The sequence below is a fragment of the Macaca thibetana genome, chromosome 2 (genome assembly GCF_024542745.1).
Source record: "Macaca thibetana thibetana isolate TM-01 chromosome 2, ASM2454274v1, whole genome shotgun sequence".
Lineage (NCBI taxonomy): Eukaryota > Metazoa > Chordata > Mammalia > Primates > Cercopithecidae > Macaca > Macaca thibetana.
Window position 1 is genome coordinate 83,096,151 of NC_065579.1, and position 17,182 is coordinate 83,113,332.

At 43.0% G+C, this 17,182-nt stretch overlaps 1 protein-coding gene across 3 annotated transcripts in view; it reads left to right on the plus strand.

The window, feature by feature from the left end:
- Nucleotides 1-17,182, plus strand: part of MFN1 (mitofusin 1) — a 44,767-nt gene continuing 27,585 nt past the window's right edge. The window contains exons 1-5 of one of the 3 annotated variants that reach the window (XM_050778310.1): nucleotides 1-115; nucleotides 1,182-1,300; nucleotides 5,166-5,301; nucleotides 12,192-12,354; nucleotides 15,669-15,793. In XM_050778310.1, the coding sequence (XP_050634267.1) occupies nucleotides 1,189-1,300; nucleotides 5,166-5,301; nucleotides 12,192-12,354; nucleotides 15,669-15,793 (536 nt within the window). In that variant the 5' untranslated portion in view covers nucleotides 1-115; nucleotides 1,182-1,188. The remainder of the gene's footprint in view (nucleotides 116-1,181; nucleotides 1,301-5,165; nucleotides 5,302-12,191; nucleotides 12,355-15,668; nucleotides 15,794-17,182) is intronic. The other 2 variants (XM_050778311.1, XM_050778312.1) reach the window with 2 other exon arrangements.

Below are 17,182 nucleotides of genomic sequence, written 5' to 3' on the forward strand. Positions count from 1 at the left end.
GCCGCCCTTTGCCACTCCCCCTGCCTCCTCTCCGCCTTTAACTTCTCGGGAAGATGAGGCAGTTTGGGATCAGTGGCCGAGTTGCTGTTGCCGGGTGATAGTTGGAGCGGAGACAGTGAGTGCCGGCTGCCTCGACAGCTAGCACGTTTGCGACGCTCGGAGTGACCTTCGAGCGACTGGGGACAGGGGGGCGGGAGTCGTGCATGCAGCGTTCTGTGACGAGGCGCCGCCCGCCGCGGTCCTGTGGGAAAGGAGAGAGCGAACCGTCAGGCGAGCGGGGCTGGCGGCCGAGTCGAGCCCACGAAGCCCACGAGGCCGAGCTCGGGGGTGGGAGTGGGGGATCCGGACCTGGACGGGCGCGCGTGGGGCTGGGGTGGGCTCTGGCCCCGACCACTGCGCCCGGTGTGAGAAGGCGGGAGGCTTTTACTAAGGCAGGTGTTCACACCGGCCGGACCGGGGTGTTGCCCCCACCCGGCTTTTCCCACGCAGCTCCTTCGCGCGGTCATTTCTGGACTCTCTGGAAGGATCCGCCTTCTTTATGGCCAGTGTTCCTTTCCATGTGCACACCAGGATTAGGCCGTGATTGTTTGTCTTTGGTGTCTTTTTCTTGAGAAACCACCTATGCTTTCTGAGACTCATATTCCTTGAAGTTTCTGATACTTTGGCTGGAAGCGTTAATGCCCTCTTTAAGCCTTACCTTCTCATTTGTAGTGATGAACTCCGTCTTTCTAAATGTCAGCCTCACGTTGTGATCTTAGAATTTTATTTCCTCACTCTGCATATCCACCCCCACTCACCTAGAGCTTCAGGTTGAGAAACTTAATAACTTCGTTATTGTTTGTGAACTTGGCTTCCTTTCACTAACCCTATTCCCTGATGTACTTTATAGTCACATGCAGTGACAAACTTAGTCACAATTAGTTTCATCTTCACCAACGGGAAATTGAGTCGAAATTGCAACCAAAATTTTGGCTAATAGATTTCACTTATTTTAGTGAAATATCATTCAAAAGTCATCTCTAATTGTCTGACTAGAACACTCCCAAAAAAGAATTACCTAAAAACGTTTTGCCAGCATAATTTATCTCATTGGGGAGTTGATGACTGTCACTGGTGTGTCATCAGTTTACATGTCTATCATCCACTTTAGTTTGTGCTTTTCTAACTTTATCTCCCCCTAGTAGCATAATGGCGGAAACTGTTTCTCCACTGAAGCACTTTGTGCTGGCTAAGAAGGCTATTACTGCAATCTTTGACCAGTTACTGGAGTTTGTTACTGAAGGATCACATTTTGTTGAAGGTTAGTTCTTCTTAAGTTCTTAAAGTAATTACTGTTGAAAATACATAAAAGTGCGTATTCTTTCAACATTAGTTATTGAACACATATAGGGCATTGTACTGTATACTATGAGAAGTACCATAACGAGTAAAACCCATTTCTACTCTCCAGAAGGGGAAAATTAAATGGTATTAATAACAACTTTAGTATATTAATAGCTCATTTAATTTTTATCACCACTAGGTGATGAAATAGCTATATTAATAGTTCATTTAATTTTCATCACCACCATCTTTCATTTTAAAGATGAAGAAACTAAATCAAAGAAAAGTTAAACAGCTTGCCCAAGGTCACACAGCTAATAAATGCCCAGACAAAAAATCAGGCAGTCCACATTTAACCATTATACTTGTCTCCTCCCCAACTTAGCGGTTAAACCAAGACCTCAGGCATATCTCATTCTCTTAAATGAGGCTGAGTTGCAGTGGAAAGGGGCAAAAGGCGTTTCATAACTGTTGAAACAATGGTGATGAGGAATGTCTTACTAGGGAGTACTTTTTTTTTTTTTTTTTTGAGACAAAGTCTTGCTTTCTTGCCCAGGCTGGAGTGCAGTGCTGGGATCTCGGTTCATTGCAGCCTCCACCTCCTGGGTTCAAGCGATTCTTCTCCCTCAGCCTCCAGACTAAATGGGACTACAGGCACGTGCCACCATGCCCAGCTAATTTTTGTATTTTTTTTTTTTTTTGAGACGGAGTCTCGCTGTGTCGCCCAGGCTGGAGTGCAGTGGCCGGATCTCAGCTCACTGCAAGCTCTGCCTCCTGGGTTTTTACGCCATTCTCCTGCCTCAGCCTCCCGAGTAGCCGGGACTACAGGTGCCCGCCACCTCGCCCGGCTAGTTTTTTGTATTTTTTTTTTTTTAGTAGAGACGGGGTTTCACCGTGTTAGCCAGGATGGTCTCGAACTCCTGACCTCGTGATCCGCCCGTCTCGGCCTCCCAAAGTGCTGGGATTACAGGCTTGAGCCACCGCGCCCGGCCAATTTTTGTATTTTTAGTAGAGATGGCGTTTCACCATGTTGGCCAGGCTGGTCTCAAACTTCTGACCTCGTGATCCTCCCACGTCGGCCTCCCAAAGTGCTGGGATTACAGGTGTGAGCCACCGTGCCTGGCCGGGAATACTTCTTTGAAGATGACTGTTGAAATTTTTTGCTGGTTCTTAAGATTATGTACCTCTCAGCCAGGCACCCTGGCTCACACCTGTAATCCCAGCACTTTGGGAGGCCAAGATGGGTGGATTACCTGAGGTTAGGAGTTCAAGACCAGCCTGAGCAACATGGTGAAACCCTGTCTTTACTAAAAATACAAAAATTAGCTCGGCATGGTGGTGGAAGCCTGTAATCCTAGCTACTCAGGAGGCTGGAGGAGGGAGAATCGTTTGAACCTGGGAGGCAGAGGTTGCAGTGAACCGAGGTTGTGCACTGCACTCAGCCTGGGCGACAGAGTGAGACTCCATCTCAAAAAAAAAGGCCGGGCGCGGTGGCTCAAGCCTGTAATCCCAGCACTTTGGGAGGCCGAGACGGGCGGATCACGAGGTCAGGAGATCGAGACCATCCCAACATGGGCTAACATGGTGAAACCCCGTCTCCATTAAAAAATACAAAAAACTAGCCGGGCGAGGTGGCGGGCGCCCGTAGTCCCAGCTACTCGGGAGGCTGAGGCAGGAGAATGGCATAAACCCGGGAGGCGGAGCTTGCAGTGAGCTGAGATCTGGCCACTGCACTCCAGCCTGGGTGACAGAGCAAGACTCCGTCTCAAAAAAAAAAAAAACAAAAAAAAAACAAAGATTATGTACCTCTCAACTGTACAATGGAAAGGGAGGGATTCTATAAAATTTTCCAGCAACGCTGGAAACCTTTGATAGATTGGTAGAATCAAACTTTTTTTTTTTCATGTCTCTCGCAACCCTCTCTTACCAGATTTTGAGCTCCTTTAGGGCAGGAGCCTAGGACTCATTGTATTCCTAGCACCAGACTTGACACAATTGAATGCTGAATGAGAAAAAAAAAATAGTAGTATAGAATCTTTGTTTCCAATTAGGAAATAATTTGAGCTGGCACAGTTGACTTTTGAAAAATATTTTATTTTCTAAAAAAATTAATAGGAAGTGAAAATGAAGTTAAATGTGTATTGTGCGTGTTATAGATCGTGCATTATGCTAGGCACTAGTGAAATGGCAGCTTTAGAATCTGAATTCAGTTTTAAAGGTTTTAGAACCTCAGTAAAAATGTTGCAAAAAGGAGACAAAGCAAATAAATCAGGAAAAACATACAAGAGCAAAAATAAAATGAAAAGCAAAAATAAATGTAATGATACTTAAGCAAGTCTGTCCATTATTCACCAAATTGCATATATTTTATTAATGCATTAAAAAAGTATGGTGAGGCCAGGCGCGGTGGCTCAAGCCTGTAATCCCAGCACTTTGGGAGGCCGAGAAGGGCGGATCACGAGGTCAGGAGATCGAGACCATCCTGGCTAACACGGTGAAACCCTGTCTCTACTAAAAAATACAAAAAAACTAGCCGGGTGAGGTGGCGGGCGCCTGTAGTCCCAGCTACTCAGGAGGCTGAGGCAGGAGAATGGCGTGAACCCGGGAGGCGGAGCTTGCAGTGAGCTGAGATCCGGCCACAGCACTCCAGCCTGGGTGACAGAGCGAGACTCCGTCTCAAAAAAAAAAAAAAAAAAAAAAAAAAAAAGTATGGTGAGATATGAGAAGCTTAATTGGATGTGCACTGGGTATGTTTTCAGTGGCAGTGTTTGTCTCTAATTAGGATCATTCAGATAGCCAGATGAATCTTTTTTTTGTTTTTGCTTTTTGAGACGATGTCTCGCTCTGTTGCCCAGGTTGGCGTGCAGTGGCATGATCTTGGCTCACTGCAACCTCCGCCTACCAGATTCAAGTGATTTCTAGCTAATTTTTGTATTTTTAGTAGAGATGGTGTTTTACCATTTTGGCCAGACTGGTCACGAACTCCTTACTTCAAGTGATCTGCCTACTTCGGCCTCCCAAAGTGCTAGGATTATAGGCGTGAGCCCCCATGCCCACATGAATCTTCATGTCTTTACCTTCAAAAAGAGGTGATAAGAATGTAAACATCAGGTTATCTCCTATTCCTGAATTATAAACAAAATTGAAATATTTTTCTACTTTCAAACCCAGGCTTTTTTAACTACCTCCAGCTATAGAGGAGAGGTGAGGGCTGGGATGTGCAGTTAAACCCTAAACCTGATGAGAGTGAGACTGGGATACAATCTGATGAGATCGAGTACATTCAGGGTGGTATGGCTGTAGACGGGACACAACCTGTAATTCGCTTTCTTCTCTGTTAAATGAGCTGTTTCACCTCATCCCTGAGGGAAGCAGATAGAACGTGGTAAAGTAGCAGGGTCTTTCCTAGCTTGGAGACCTTGAACCACATCTTAATTTCTGAGGGGCTCCTATTAAACCTCACTTTTTTCTCAGTATGTGGCTCCCCCTTCTGAGTTCAAGATCTGAAGATCCATCCTGTCAGGTTGGAACAATAATAGGTCAGTGTTAGGTTCTAGTTTCTCTGTTTAGAAATGTAGTCTTGTCTCAGGGGTAGCTTGTATGTTTGAGACCTAGAAGTACGCTTTTGACTGTGCCCTTGCAACATTTAATATTCTTGAAATTCTTTCGGGCGGGATTCTTATGACCCATTGCCACGGAGTACGCACCTTTTACCAAACATTCAGATGCTGTGGGTGGCATGTTAACATAAAGCCAAAATACATACAATCTTAGGTATTCCATTGTATAACTAACTTAATATTCATTTATATCACTTTTCTGACGCCATTTCAATTTCACAGCAACATACAAGAATCCAGAACTTGATCGAATAGCCACTGAGAATGATCTGGTAGAAATGCAGGGATATAAAGACAAGCTTTCCATCATTGGTGAGGTGCTGTCTCGGAGACACATGAAGGTGGCGTTTTTTGGCAGGTAATTATTTATTATTACTTCTAAGGTTAGTTTCCAGAAATCAGCTTTGTGTCTGATGTTTCAGCAAGTAATATTTCTCCCATCCTCCCCCAACCCCACAAGTTTCTGCCTGTGTTGAACATTAAAGCTGTTAGCATGTGAAAGAATTTGTACATTTTACCTCCTGGTATAAAATGAAGCTTTATGAAAGTCAGTCATATTTTTACCTTTTCATGATTCTCATCTCTAAGAATTGGCTCTTAGCCAGTTTTAAGAATGGAAATACAGATAAATGATAAGCATAATTTGTGATTTACTCTTTTAAGTTTACTTGATTATGTGAAAGTTTCAGAAGCTAGGACGAAATAATTTTTGTCAGACCTAGAGAGGCCTAGAAGGAAAGAGGCTCTTGCGTACGTGTCTGAGATAACTATTTCCAAGGACTTTCTAGAAATTCTTTCAAATCTCCTGCTTTGATAAGACTTATCAATAAACATACTTTAGGACTGCATTAATTTAGATAAAATGTTCTCAGGAGAGTTCTTGTCCAGTAATGGCATCTCCACCAATGAACTGACAATAGCTGGCATTGAACCTCTGGAACCAAAGAACTCTGCTTCTAGGCAGCTTATGTAAATCTCTTTTTGCTGATTAGAAAAACTCCTCTTACCCTCACTGAATGCACTGGTATGCCATTCCATGCATTCCAGATTGTAATCCTTATTTTTGATTCCCAAGTAAACTCAGCATTTTTTTTTTTTTTTTTCTGACATGGAGTCTCGCTCTGTCGCCCAGGCTGGAGTGCAGTGGCACAATCTTGGCTCGCTGCAGCCTCCACATCCCGGGTTCAAGCGATTCTTCTGCCTCAACCTCCCGAGTAGCTGGGATTACAGGCGTGCGCCACCATACCTGGCTAATTTTTGTATTTTTAGTAGAGATAGGGTTTCACTGTGTTGGCCAGGCTAGTCTTGAACTCCTGACCTTAGGTGATCCACCCGCCTTGGCCTCACAAAGTGTTGGAATTGCAGGCGTGAGCCACTGCATCTGGCCTAATTTTTTTTTTTTTTTTTTTTTTTTTTTTGAGGCAGAGTCTCACTCTTGCCAGGTTGGAGTGCAGTGGCACCATCTCGGCTCACTGCAACCTCTGCCTCCTGGGTTCAAGCAGTTCTCCTGCCTCAGCCTCCCAAGTAGCTAGGACTACGGGCTCATACTACCACGCCTGGCTAATTTTTTTTTTTGTATTTTAGTAGAGATGGGGTTTTACCATGTTGCCCAGGCTGGTCTCGAACTCCTGAGCTCAGGCTATCCACCCACCTCAGCCTCCCAAAGTGCTAGGATTACAGGCGTGAGCCACTGTGCCTGGCCCTGGCCTAATTTTTATATTTTTATTAGAGATGGGGTTTCACCATGTTGGCCAGGCTGGTCTCGAACTCCTGACCTCAAGTGAACCACTCTCCTCGGCCTCCCAAAGTGCTGGGATTACAGGTGTGAGCCACTGTGCCTGGCTAATTTAGAGGTGATTTTCTTCAGTATCTTTCTTAAGGTTGACAATTATCAGGTTCACAGATTGTAAGGATTATGGGGGGAAGAAAAGGGCAGTGATCAGGTATGTCTTCCAGAATTTTCAACTCCATCATTCCCAGAGGGAGAGTAGGAGGCACCATTACGTTGGTGTCACTATCCAGAGTGATAGGGTGATCTCTGCCACAGCTTATATGCAAAGACAAATAAGTAGCTCCATAATTGGTCATTCAGCTATCATGTGCTGTGTACCAACAGAGGCATTTATTTACTAAACTGACTTCGTTGGCCTTCTAAGCTATTTCCCATGTTAGGGCTTTTGCCCTTGCAATTCCCTATGCGTACAACTCTCCTTTCCTTGTTCTATCTATATCTGATGCCTTCTTATTCTTCATATTTCATCTTAAATGTTACTACCTTGGATACCTTCTCTGACCAGTCTATCTAAATTATTCCTTCTCAGTTATTTTCTGTTAAAGCACCCTGTTAATGTCTTTCAACACTTTTCACAATGCTCTTATTTTATGTTTTTATTTTCTGCTTCTCCCATTTGACCGTATTCTCAGGGCCTTACACAGAGTCTGGCATGAGACAGCTCCATTTAAAAAGATCCTACTTCAGATTAGGGTGGAGTAGGAAGGAAGAGCCTCCTGGGAAGGTGATGACTCAACTGTCCTACCGAGAATGAGAAATAGGTATAGCTTTGGATGTGAAAAAGGTCCAAAAGCTCATTTCTTGCAGAAAGCCATAAATAGAAAGGGGGAGAGAGACCGCAGTGTGTTTGGAGAACTCAAGTAGTTGAATTTAAGGCGTTATGAAACTAGCAAAAGAAGAGACTTTGTAAGCAAAAGATTGTAAAAGACCTTATATTAATATATCATGCTAAGGAGTTCTGCATTCTTTTATTTTGGAAAATAGTCATGAGAGGATTGGATGTTACAATTATAACCTTAGATATAATGGGGAGAATGAATTAAATGAGAACAGGAGGTAGGAGGCAGTTATAGTATTGTTACCAGAAAGGGGTCCTGATCCTAACCCCAAGAGAGGGTTCTTGGACCTTGTGCAAGAAAGAATTCCGGGTGGGTCCATAAAGTGAAAGTAAGTTTATTAAGAAAGTAAAGGAATAAAGAATGGCTGCTGCATAGGCAGATCAGCCCCAAGAGCTGCTGCTTTGCTATTTTTATGGTTATTTCTTCATTGTATGCCAAACAAAGGGTGGATTATTCATGAGTTTTCCAGGTAAGGGGTGGCAATTCCCAGAACTGAAAGTTGGTACCTGTCCCCCTCTTTTTCTTTTTTTGGGAGATAGTTTCGCTCTTGTCACCCAGGCTGGAGCGCAATGGCATGATCTTGACTCGCTGCAACCTCTGTCTCTCAGGTTCAAGCGATTCTCCTGCCTCAGCCTCCCTACTAGTAGCTAGGTTTACAGGAGTGTGCCACCACGCCCAGCTAATTTTTGTATTATTGGTAGAGATGGGTTTCACCGTGTTGGCCAGCCTGGTCTCGAACTCCTGACCTCAGGCCATCCACCCACCTCGGCCTCCCAAAGTGCTGGGATTACAGGTGTGAGCCACCATGTCCGGCCAGTACCTCCCCTTTTTAGCCCATATAGCCATCCATTCTGGATGTTGCCATGGCATCTAAACTGTTACGGCACTGGTGGGAGAGTCTTTTAGCATGCTAATGTATTATACTTAGTTTAATGTATATTATATACATATTATATATATATTACAATGAGTAGTGAGGACGACCAGAGGTCACTTTCATCGCCATCTTGGTTTTGGTGGGATTTGGTCACTTCTTTTATCAGCAAGGTCTTTGTGACCTGTATATTGTGCCAACCTCCTATCTCGTTCTGTGACTTAAAATGCCTAACCTACTGGGAATGCAGCCCAGTAGGTCTCACCCTCATTTTACTCAGCCCCTATTCAAGATGGAGTTGCTCTGGTTCAAACACCTCTGACAAGTAGTATAGGCCATAAATTGTGTGTGTTTAATACAACTATATATATTCAAGTGTAGTTACCAAAAAGGCAGTTGGAAATATGAGACTTGGACTAGGGAGAATTCCAGGAAATTTAGGAATTATTATTGGCTTATGTTGGTGATTGAAATCACAGGAGTTGATGAGATGATCCAGGGAGAGTGTGTAATGAAAAACACTGGGGAGAGGAAGAGGGACTATCCATGGAAATGCCAGCCAGGGGCCAGGCATGGTGGCTCACGCCTGTAATCCCAACACTTTGGGAGGCCGAGGCAGGTGGATCACCTGAGGTCAGGAGTTTGAGACCAGCCTGGCCAACATGGCGAAACCCTGTCTCTACCAAAAGTAGAAAAATAACTGGGTGTGGTGGTACACTCCTGTAATCCCGGCTACTTGGGAGACCGTGGCAGGAGAATCACTTGAACCCAGGAGGCAGAGATTGCAGTGAGCTGAGATCGTGCCACTGCACTCCAGCCTGGGCCACAGAGGGAGACTCCATCTCAAACAAGAAAAAGAAATGCCAGCCAGGTAAAAGGAAAATTAGAAAGCATTGGTATGGTATAAAAAGAAATATATTTGATCTTTGTCCCATTCTTGTCACAGAGCTTCTAAAACCATAGGAATTTCCTGAGTGATTGGAGTATCTTGTTTTCATAATGAGCCCTTTTTGATGACACCTGAATTTATGCTAATAAGTGGTTTAGGGTGGGGCGGTGCCTAGATAACCTCAGAGGGTGACCAGTCACCTGAAAGTTTAAGTGATCAGGGGATTAGAGGATTGGAACTTTCCTTCCCACCAACCCATTTCCAGGAAGGGTGGGGGAGGACAGGCTGAAAATTAAGCTTTATGAAAACTCTTGAATAAGATTGGACTTCCAGGTAACTAAACTCATGGTTATCCTGGGAGAGTGGCATGCTGAGAGGGCATGAGTGCTCAGGCATCTCATCTGTGTCACTTATAATATCCTTTATAATAAACCAGTAAATGTAAGTATAGTGCTTCCCTGAGTTCTGTGAGCTATTCTGACATTGAACCCAAGGTGGGAGGAGGTAGAAATGAATTGAATGGTAGGACACCCAGTTGGTGTCTGCTGGAGAACTGCTTCATGCATGTGGAAAAATCCCCATACATCTAGTTAAGAAGTGTTCTGTGTTGATTTTGATAGTAGAGGATAAAAAGTTTCTTTTTCCACAGTTGTTTTTTTTTGTTTGCTTTGGGAGGCAGGATGACAGCGTGTCTCACACTTTAGTATGCATAAGAATCATCTGAGAGCATCCCCAGAGTTTTGATTCTTTAGGTTCACAGTTCGTTTGAGGGATCTGCATCATTAATGGGCTCCCCAGATGATTCTTATATGGGGTGGGGGGACCCAAACTGTAACCATAGTAGGTTCATCACCCAGTGCATGCAGCAAGTTGATATGCTGAGACACCAGGTTGCAGCAGAGAAGAGATTTAATCGTAGGGTCACCAAATGAGGAGATGGGAGGGAACCTCAATCCATCTCCCCAAGGAATTTGAGGTTAGGGTTTTTAAGGTTTTTGGAGTGCCCAAAGTATAGAGATCATTGATTGGTTGGAGCTTGCAGAGTGAAGTCATGGTAGAGGGAGATAATACAGCTAGGCTGTATTCACATGCTGATCCATCCCATTCCTTTCTGGCGGGGGGTTTTCAAACTGGTTGCTGGATTTGGGGGCCTGAAAACATCTTAAACTATCCTTAAAAGTGTTATGATTCTAATGTCAGAGATCCTGTCTATAGGAAGAAGGAGGTGCAAATGGTCAGTATCTGGTGTTACGTGACATTTAGCAACAAGGAAGTGGGCCAAAGTGCAGCCTGATTAATAATGAGCTATAGCCATATTTCTGTCCAGAACTCGGCATGTAATTCTTGTTAACCCCATGGAGATGGTTTCAGAACTACCCTTGAGGATCACTGCAAGGCTTCATGAAATGTCCGGAAAGATATATTTTAAGAGAGGTCCTAGGCATCCTTGCAGGATGTGGTATAGTGGCAATGGAAGCCAATATTGAGCTAATGAAGGTAAGCAGCTTCCCTGGGAAGGGAGTTGGGAATGATATCCATAACATAAGAAAAGTTCTTTCCCTCTTCTGCTAAAGAAAAGAGGTAAAACATATGCCAAAAAGATAGGATGCTTTTGCAGTGAACCAAAAGGCTCCCAGTGGTATCTGGGACTTGGGTTGACTTAATGGAAAGCAAGTTCCTGAAGTGAGTATGGGTTGTTCTTTGCATTTCAGAGCCATCAAAAGTGTTCTTTATCCTATGACTGCATAACAGATTACCCAAAACTTAGCAACTTAACAGCCATTTTATTATGTTCACTGATTCTGTGAGTCAGGAATACAGATGGGGCACAGCGGGGGTGTCTTATCTTTGTTCCATGGACTCTGGAGCCTTAACTGAGAAGATGTGAAGATTGGGGTGGCTCAAAAACTGAGGGTTGAAATAATCTTAAATCTTCAGTTACACGTCTGGGACCTGGGCTGGAATGATTCAAAGACTAGGACTGTTCAGTAGAGCACTACCCAGAGCTCTCCATTTAGCTTGACTTCCTTGTAGCACAGCAGACTCGGGGTAAGTGGACTTTTTACATGGCAAGGCTCCAAGTGCATATATTCCAGGGAACAAGATAGAAGAAGCTGCATTGTCTTTTATGACCTAGTCTTGGAAGTCACCCAGTGTCACTCCTTTTTTTTATTTTTTTTTTATTTTGAGACGCAGTCTGGCTCTGTCACCCAGGCTGGAGTGCAGTGGCACGATCTTGGCTCACTGCAACCTCCACCTCCTGGGTTCAAGTGATTCTCCTGCCTCAGGCTCCTGAGTAGCTGGGATTACAGGTGCCCCCACCCCCACCCCCCACACCTGGCTAATTTTTTGTAGAGATGGAGTTTCACCATGTTGGTCAGGCTGGTCTCAAACTCCTGACCTCAAGTGATGCACCCACCTTGGCTTCCCAAAGTGCCAGGATTACAGGCGTGAGCCACTGCACCTAGCCACCCAGTGTCACTTCTGATGTGCATTATTTGTTGAAGCAGTCACAAACCAGCCCAGATTTAAGGAGATGGGATATTAGACCCCATCTTGTGATAGTAGTGTTACAGAATTTTGACCTGTGATTTCAAATTGCCACAAAAAGCAAGAAAGAAAAGTTGAGGATAATACTATGAGAAAGGTCGGATTTGTTTTCTTACACTTTATTTTTTCTGAAATGTACATTGCTGATATTTGTGTAAGCCAAGTGGTCAGTTTTTTTGTAAAAATGCAGTCTTAAGAAATCTTAACAAAATTTGGATTTTAAAAAAGTTGATATTAGACCCAGTGAAAGAACTAATTTTTTTACTGTTATGTTTTGTTTTTCATGATTTTGTATATTCTTTAGGACAAGCAGTGGGAAGAGCTCTGTTATCAATGCAATGCTGTGGGATAAAGTTCTCCCTAGTGGGATTGGCCATATAACCAATTGCTTCCTAAGTGTTGAAGGAACTGATGGAGATAAAGCCTATCTTATGACAGAAGGATCAGATGAAAAAAAAAGTGTGAAGGTATGATCTTTAACCTTTAGCAGCATAATATACCTGAAACAATGTCCTTAACTTATTCTTTAATAACATTTTTATAGATGTCTGCATTGCTGACATCTTATAAAAAGAACTGTTAATATTTCTTTCTTTTTTTTTTTTTGAGAGTGAGTCTTGCTCTGTCGCCCAGGATAGAGTGCAATGGTGCAATCTTGGCTCATTGCAACCTCTGCCTCCCAGGTTCAAATGATTCTCCTGCCTCAACCTCCCAAGTAGCTAGGATTACAGGTGCATGCCACCATGCCCAGCTAATTTTTGTCCTTTTTTTTTTTTTTTTTTTTTTTTGATAGAGATGGGGGTTTCACCATGTTGGCCAGGCTGGTCTCGAACTCCTGACATCGGGTGATCCATCCGCCTCAGTCTCGCAAAGTGCTAGGATTATAGGAAGAACTTAATATTTGTAACTTTGAAAGCCATCACTAAATATTTTAAGTACTCTAAATTTTTTTTTTACTTCATAGCTAAATTAGTGGAAGAATAAAACCTGTCCTTAATTTAAAGGTATATTAGAATTACAGGTTTTTTAAATCTCCCCTTACACTGAGACTAACATTATTTTATTTATTTATTTGTTTTTAGACGGGGTCTTGCTCTGTTGCCCAGGCTGGAGTGCAATGGCACAATCTCAGCTAGCAACTTCTGCCTCCCAGGCTCAAGCAATTATCCTGCCTCAGCCTCCCAAGTAGCTGGGATTACAGGCATGCGCCACCATACCTGGCTAATTTTTGTATTTTCAGTAGAGACAGGGTTTCACCATGTTGCCCAGGCTGGTCTTGAACTCCTGACCTCAGGTGATCCACCTGCCTTGGCTTCCCAAAGTGCTGGGATTACAGGCGTGAGCTGCCACGCCTGACCGAGACTGACATTATTGAAGTGTATCATTACTGTTTAATCTCAAATTTGTCCCACCTTGGCCTCCCAAAGTGCTGTGGTTACTGGCATGTGCCACCATGCCTGGCCTCAGATTTGTCTTTTTAAAACAGAATTGCTTAAGAAATTGGGCCCTGGAATCTGTTTTTGATATGTGTCTGTGTTTTTAGAAACTGTCTTACCTCAGGAGTATGTAGTAAGTATATTCATGAATAAAGATTTTAACTTTGTCAGATGAGAGCCAATGGCAATTCCCTGCCTTTCATAAATTTCTCAATTTAGTGCCACTAGACTCCTGCAGCCAAAAAAAGAATAAAAGGAAAAACAAATTAGAATGCAAGATGTTGACTCTGGACTGAAAGCAGTTAGTTAAGGCACTGTTTCTTATTGCGGTCACTTTGTCTTGAGTCTAAGGATCTCTTCCACAAACAAAAAAGTTCAGTGCTTGAAGATCCATGCTATTTCATTTCTTGGTAAAGTCATGGATAGTTCTTGCTCTGTGAATTTGCTCTTTGATGTAAATCAGGTGACTCAATCTGTAAGTTTTAGAATAAGCATACCCTTCAGATTAGTTATTAGAAAAGTGAGATGATGTTTATGAAAATACTATTCAAGGCTGGGCGCAGTGGCTCACGCTTGCAATCCTAGCACTTGAGGTGGTCGGATTGCTTGAGACCAGCCTCAGCAATATAGTGAGACCCCATCTCTACAGAAAATACAAAAATTAGCCAAGCATGGTGGCGCATACCTGTAGTCTCAGCTACCCGAATGGCTGAGGTGGGAGGATTGGTTGAATCTGGGAGGCTGAGGCTGTAGTGAGCTGTGATCATTCAGCCTAGGAAATGGAGCAAGACACTGTCTCAAAAAGAAAAGAAAATACTAATCAAGCTTTTAATTCATATAAATGAAGGAATCACTATTATTTTGTAATTAAGATTTTTAGCAAATCAAAATTCAAACGTCTCATGACTTTAGAGCCTCAAAGTATGCTGTGTTACTCTAAAGAAATCATCTCTCATTTTCCTGATCTGTGCTCTTCCAGTCCTCTTCACACTCTTTTTCTCCTTGTCATTTTAGATTTGGGGGTTACGTGTACAGGTTTATTTTTATTTATTTATTTATTTATTTATTTTTTGAGACGGAGTCTCGCTCTGTCGCCCAGGCTGGAGTGCAGTGGCCAGATCTCAGCTCACTGCAAGCTCCGCCTCCCGGGTTTATGCCATTCTCCTGCCTCAGCCTCCCGAGTAGCTGGGACTACAGGCGCTGCCACCTCGTCCGGCTAGTTTTTTGTATTTTTTAGTAGAGACGGGGTTTCACCATGTTAGCCAGGATGGTCTCGATCTCCTGACCTCGTGATCTGCCCCTCTCGGCCTCCCAAAGTGCTGGGATTACAGGCTTGAGCCACTGCGCCCAGCCTATGTGTACAGGTTTATTATGTGGATATATTGTGTGATGCATAAGACTGGCCTTCAACTGAACCTGTCACCCAAATAGTGAATGTAGCATTCAGTAGTTTTTCAGCTCTTGTCACCTTCCACCTTTACCCCTGTAGTAGTTCCCAGTGTTATTGTTCCCATGTTTATTTCTGTGTGTACCCAGATGTTTAGCTCTCACTTTTTTGTTTGTTTGTTTGTTTGTTTTGAGACAGAGTCTCACTCTGTTGTGTGATCTCAGCTCACTGCAACCTCTACCTCCTGGGTTCAAGCAATTCTCCTGTCTCCGCCTCTCGAGTAGCTGAAATTGTAGGCACACGCCACCACGCCCGGCTAATTTTTGTATTTTTAGTAGAGACAGGGTTTCACGAGGTTGTCCAGGCTGGTCTCAAACTCCTGACCTCAGGTGATCCACCCACCTCGGCCTCCCAAAGTGCTGGGATTACTGGCATGAACCACTGCTCCTGGCCTAGCTCTCACTTTTAAGCGAGAAGATGGCAGTATTTGGTTTTCTGTTTCTGCGTTGATTGACCTAGGATAATGGCCTGTGGCTCCATCCATGTTCCTGCAGAAGACATGATTTCATTCCTTTCTAGGGGGTGTTAAAAGCTATTTAATTTTAACCTATTTTAATAATGACATTTCTTCCATATGACAAAGTGATACACATTTATTTCAGTAGTCAGAAAATACAAGTAGGCAAAAAGAATGAAGACTCCATAACTTATATACTTCACAAAACCAGTATCAGTATCAGGAGTTGCTTAGAATTCTGTTGCTGGAGTTCTTTTTGAGGGAACCATTTTTTTTCGTACTTGGAAATTTAAAAATTCAGGTTCTCAAGATTGCTCAGAAGGTTTTATTTCAGAGTTTTTATACACCTATTTGGCTAAAATAAATGTACTACAATGTTGTTAATTTTTATTGAATTTTATTACAAGTGGAGTTTATTTTTTTCTTTTCCTCCTGCTTTAGACAGTTAATCAACTGGCCCATGCCCTTCACATGGACAAAGATTTGAAAGCTGGCTGTCTTGTACATGTGTTTTGGCCAAAAGCAAAATGTGCCCTCTTGAGAGATGACCTGGTGTTAGTAGACAGGTAAAATTACATGTGGATTGCATTTTCTCTGGAAGTTTATTTAATAGTATAATACTGCTTACTTTAGCATGTGGTATAAAAAATTAAAACATTCAGTTGCCACTTTGTTCTCATTAGCTAGATTAAGGAAGAGATAAGGTATTGGTTTTATTTTATAAGTTACAGAAAAGTACCAGTTCATCAGTCTTATTCCATTTCAAGAAATTTTAAGGATGGCCACTTTTTTTGGCTGGAGTGCAGTGCCATAGTGCCATGATCTTGGCTCACTGCAACCTTCACCTGCTGGGCACAAGCAATTCTCCCACCTCAGTCTCCTGGGTAGCTGGGATTACAGACACACACCAGCCACCTCACCTGGCTCCATTTTGTTTTTGATAATGAATTTTCCTTTTAAGTGGAAATGAGTGTTTCAAGTAATCCATAGAAACAGAAGAGAGAGAAGATGTTCATGACACCAAAATATTTGGTTTAAATACAATGTTAACTAATTTAGCTTTATTTCATAACCAGGTTGTATCTATGACCCAGTCAGTTAAGATTGACAGTTGGATAGATACAAGAAAAAATGAAAGAGATCTAGTATTTGGTACTAAAATGGGTAACTATAGTGAATAATAATTGATTTTTATTACTATTTTTTTGAGATAGAGTCTCGCTCTATCACCTAAGCTTGAGTACAGTGGCACAGTGTTGGCTCACTGCAACCTCCGCCTCCCAGGTTCAAGCCATTCTTGTGCCTCAGCCTCCCGAGTAGCCACTATGCCTGGCTAATTTTTGTATTTTTTGGTAGAGGTGGGAATTCACCATGTTGGCCAAGCTGGTCTCAAACTCCTGGTCTCAAGCAATCCTCCCATCTCAGCCTCCCAAAGTGCTGAAATTATAGGTGTGAGCTGCCATACCTGGCTGAATAACAATTTAATTGTACATTTAAAAATAACTAAAATAATATAATTGGATTATTTGTAATACGAAGAATAAATGCTTGAGTTGACAGATACCTCATTTACCATGATGTGATTTTTTTTTTTTTTTGGAGGCAGGGTCTTGCTGTGTTGCCCAGTCTGGAGTGCAGTGATGGAATCATGGCTTACTGCAACCACCGCTTCCCAGGCTTAAGCAATCCTCCCACCTCAGCCTCCAGAGTAGCAGGGGCTACAGGGGCATGCCACCAAGCCTGGCTAATTTTTTGTGGTTTGTTTTTTTTTTTTGTGGAGTCAGGGTTTTGTCATGTTGCTCAGGCTGGTGTCAATGTCCTGGACTCAAGCACTCATGCCTTGGAATCCCAAAATGCTAGGATTACATGAATATGCCACTGCGCTCAGCCCCTATGTGATTATTACACATTGTATGCTTCCATCAAAATACTTCATATACCTCATAAATATGTAT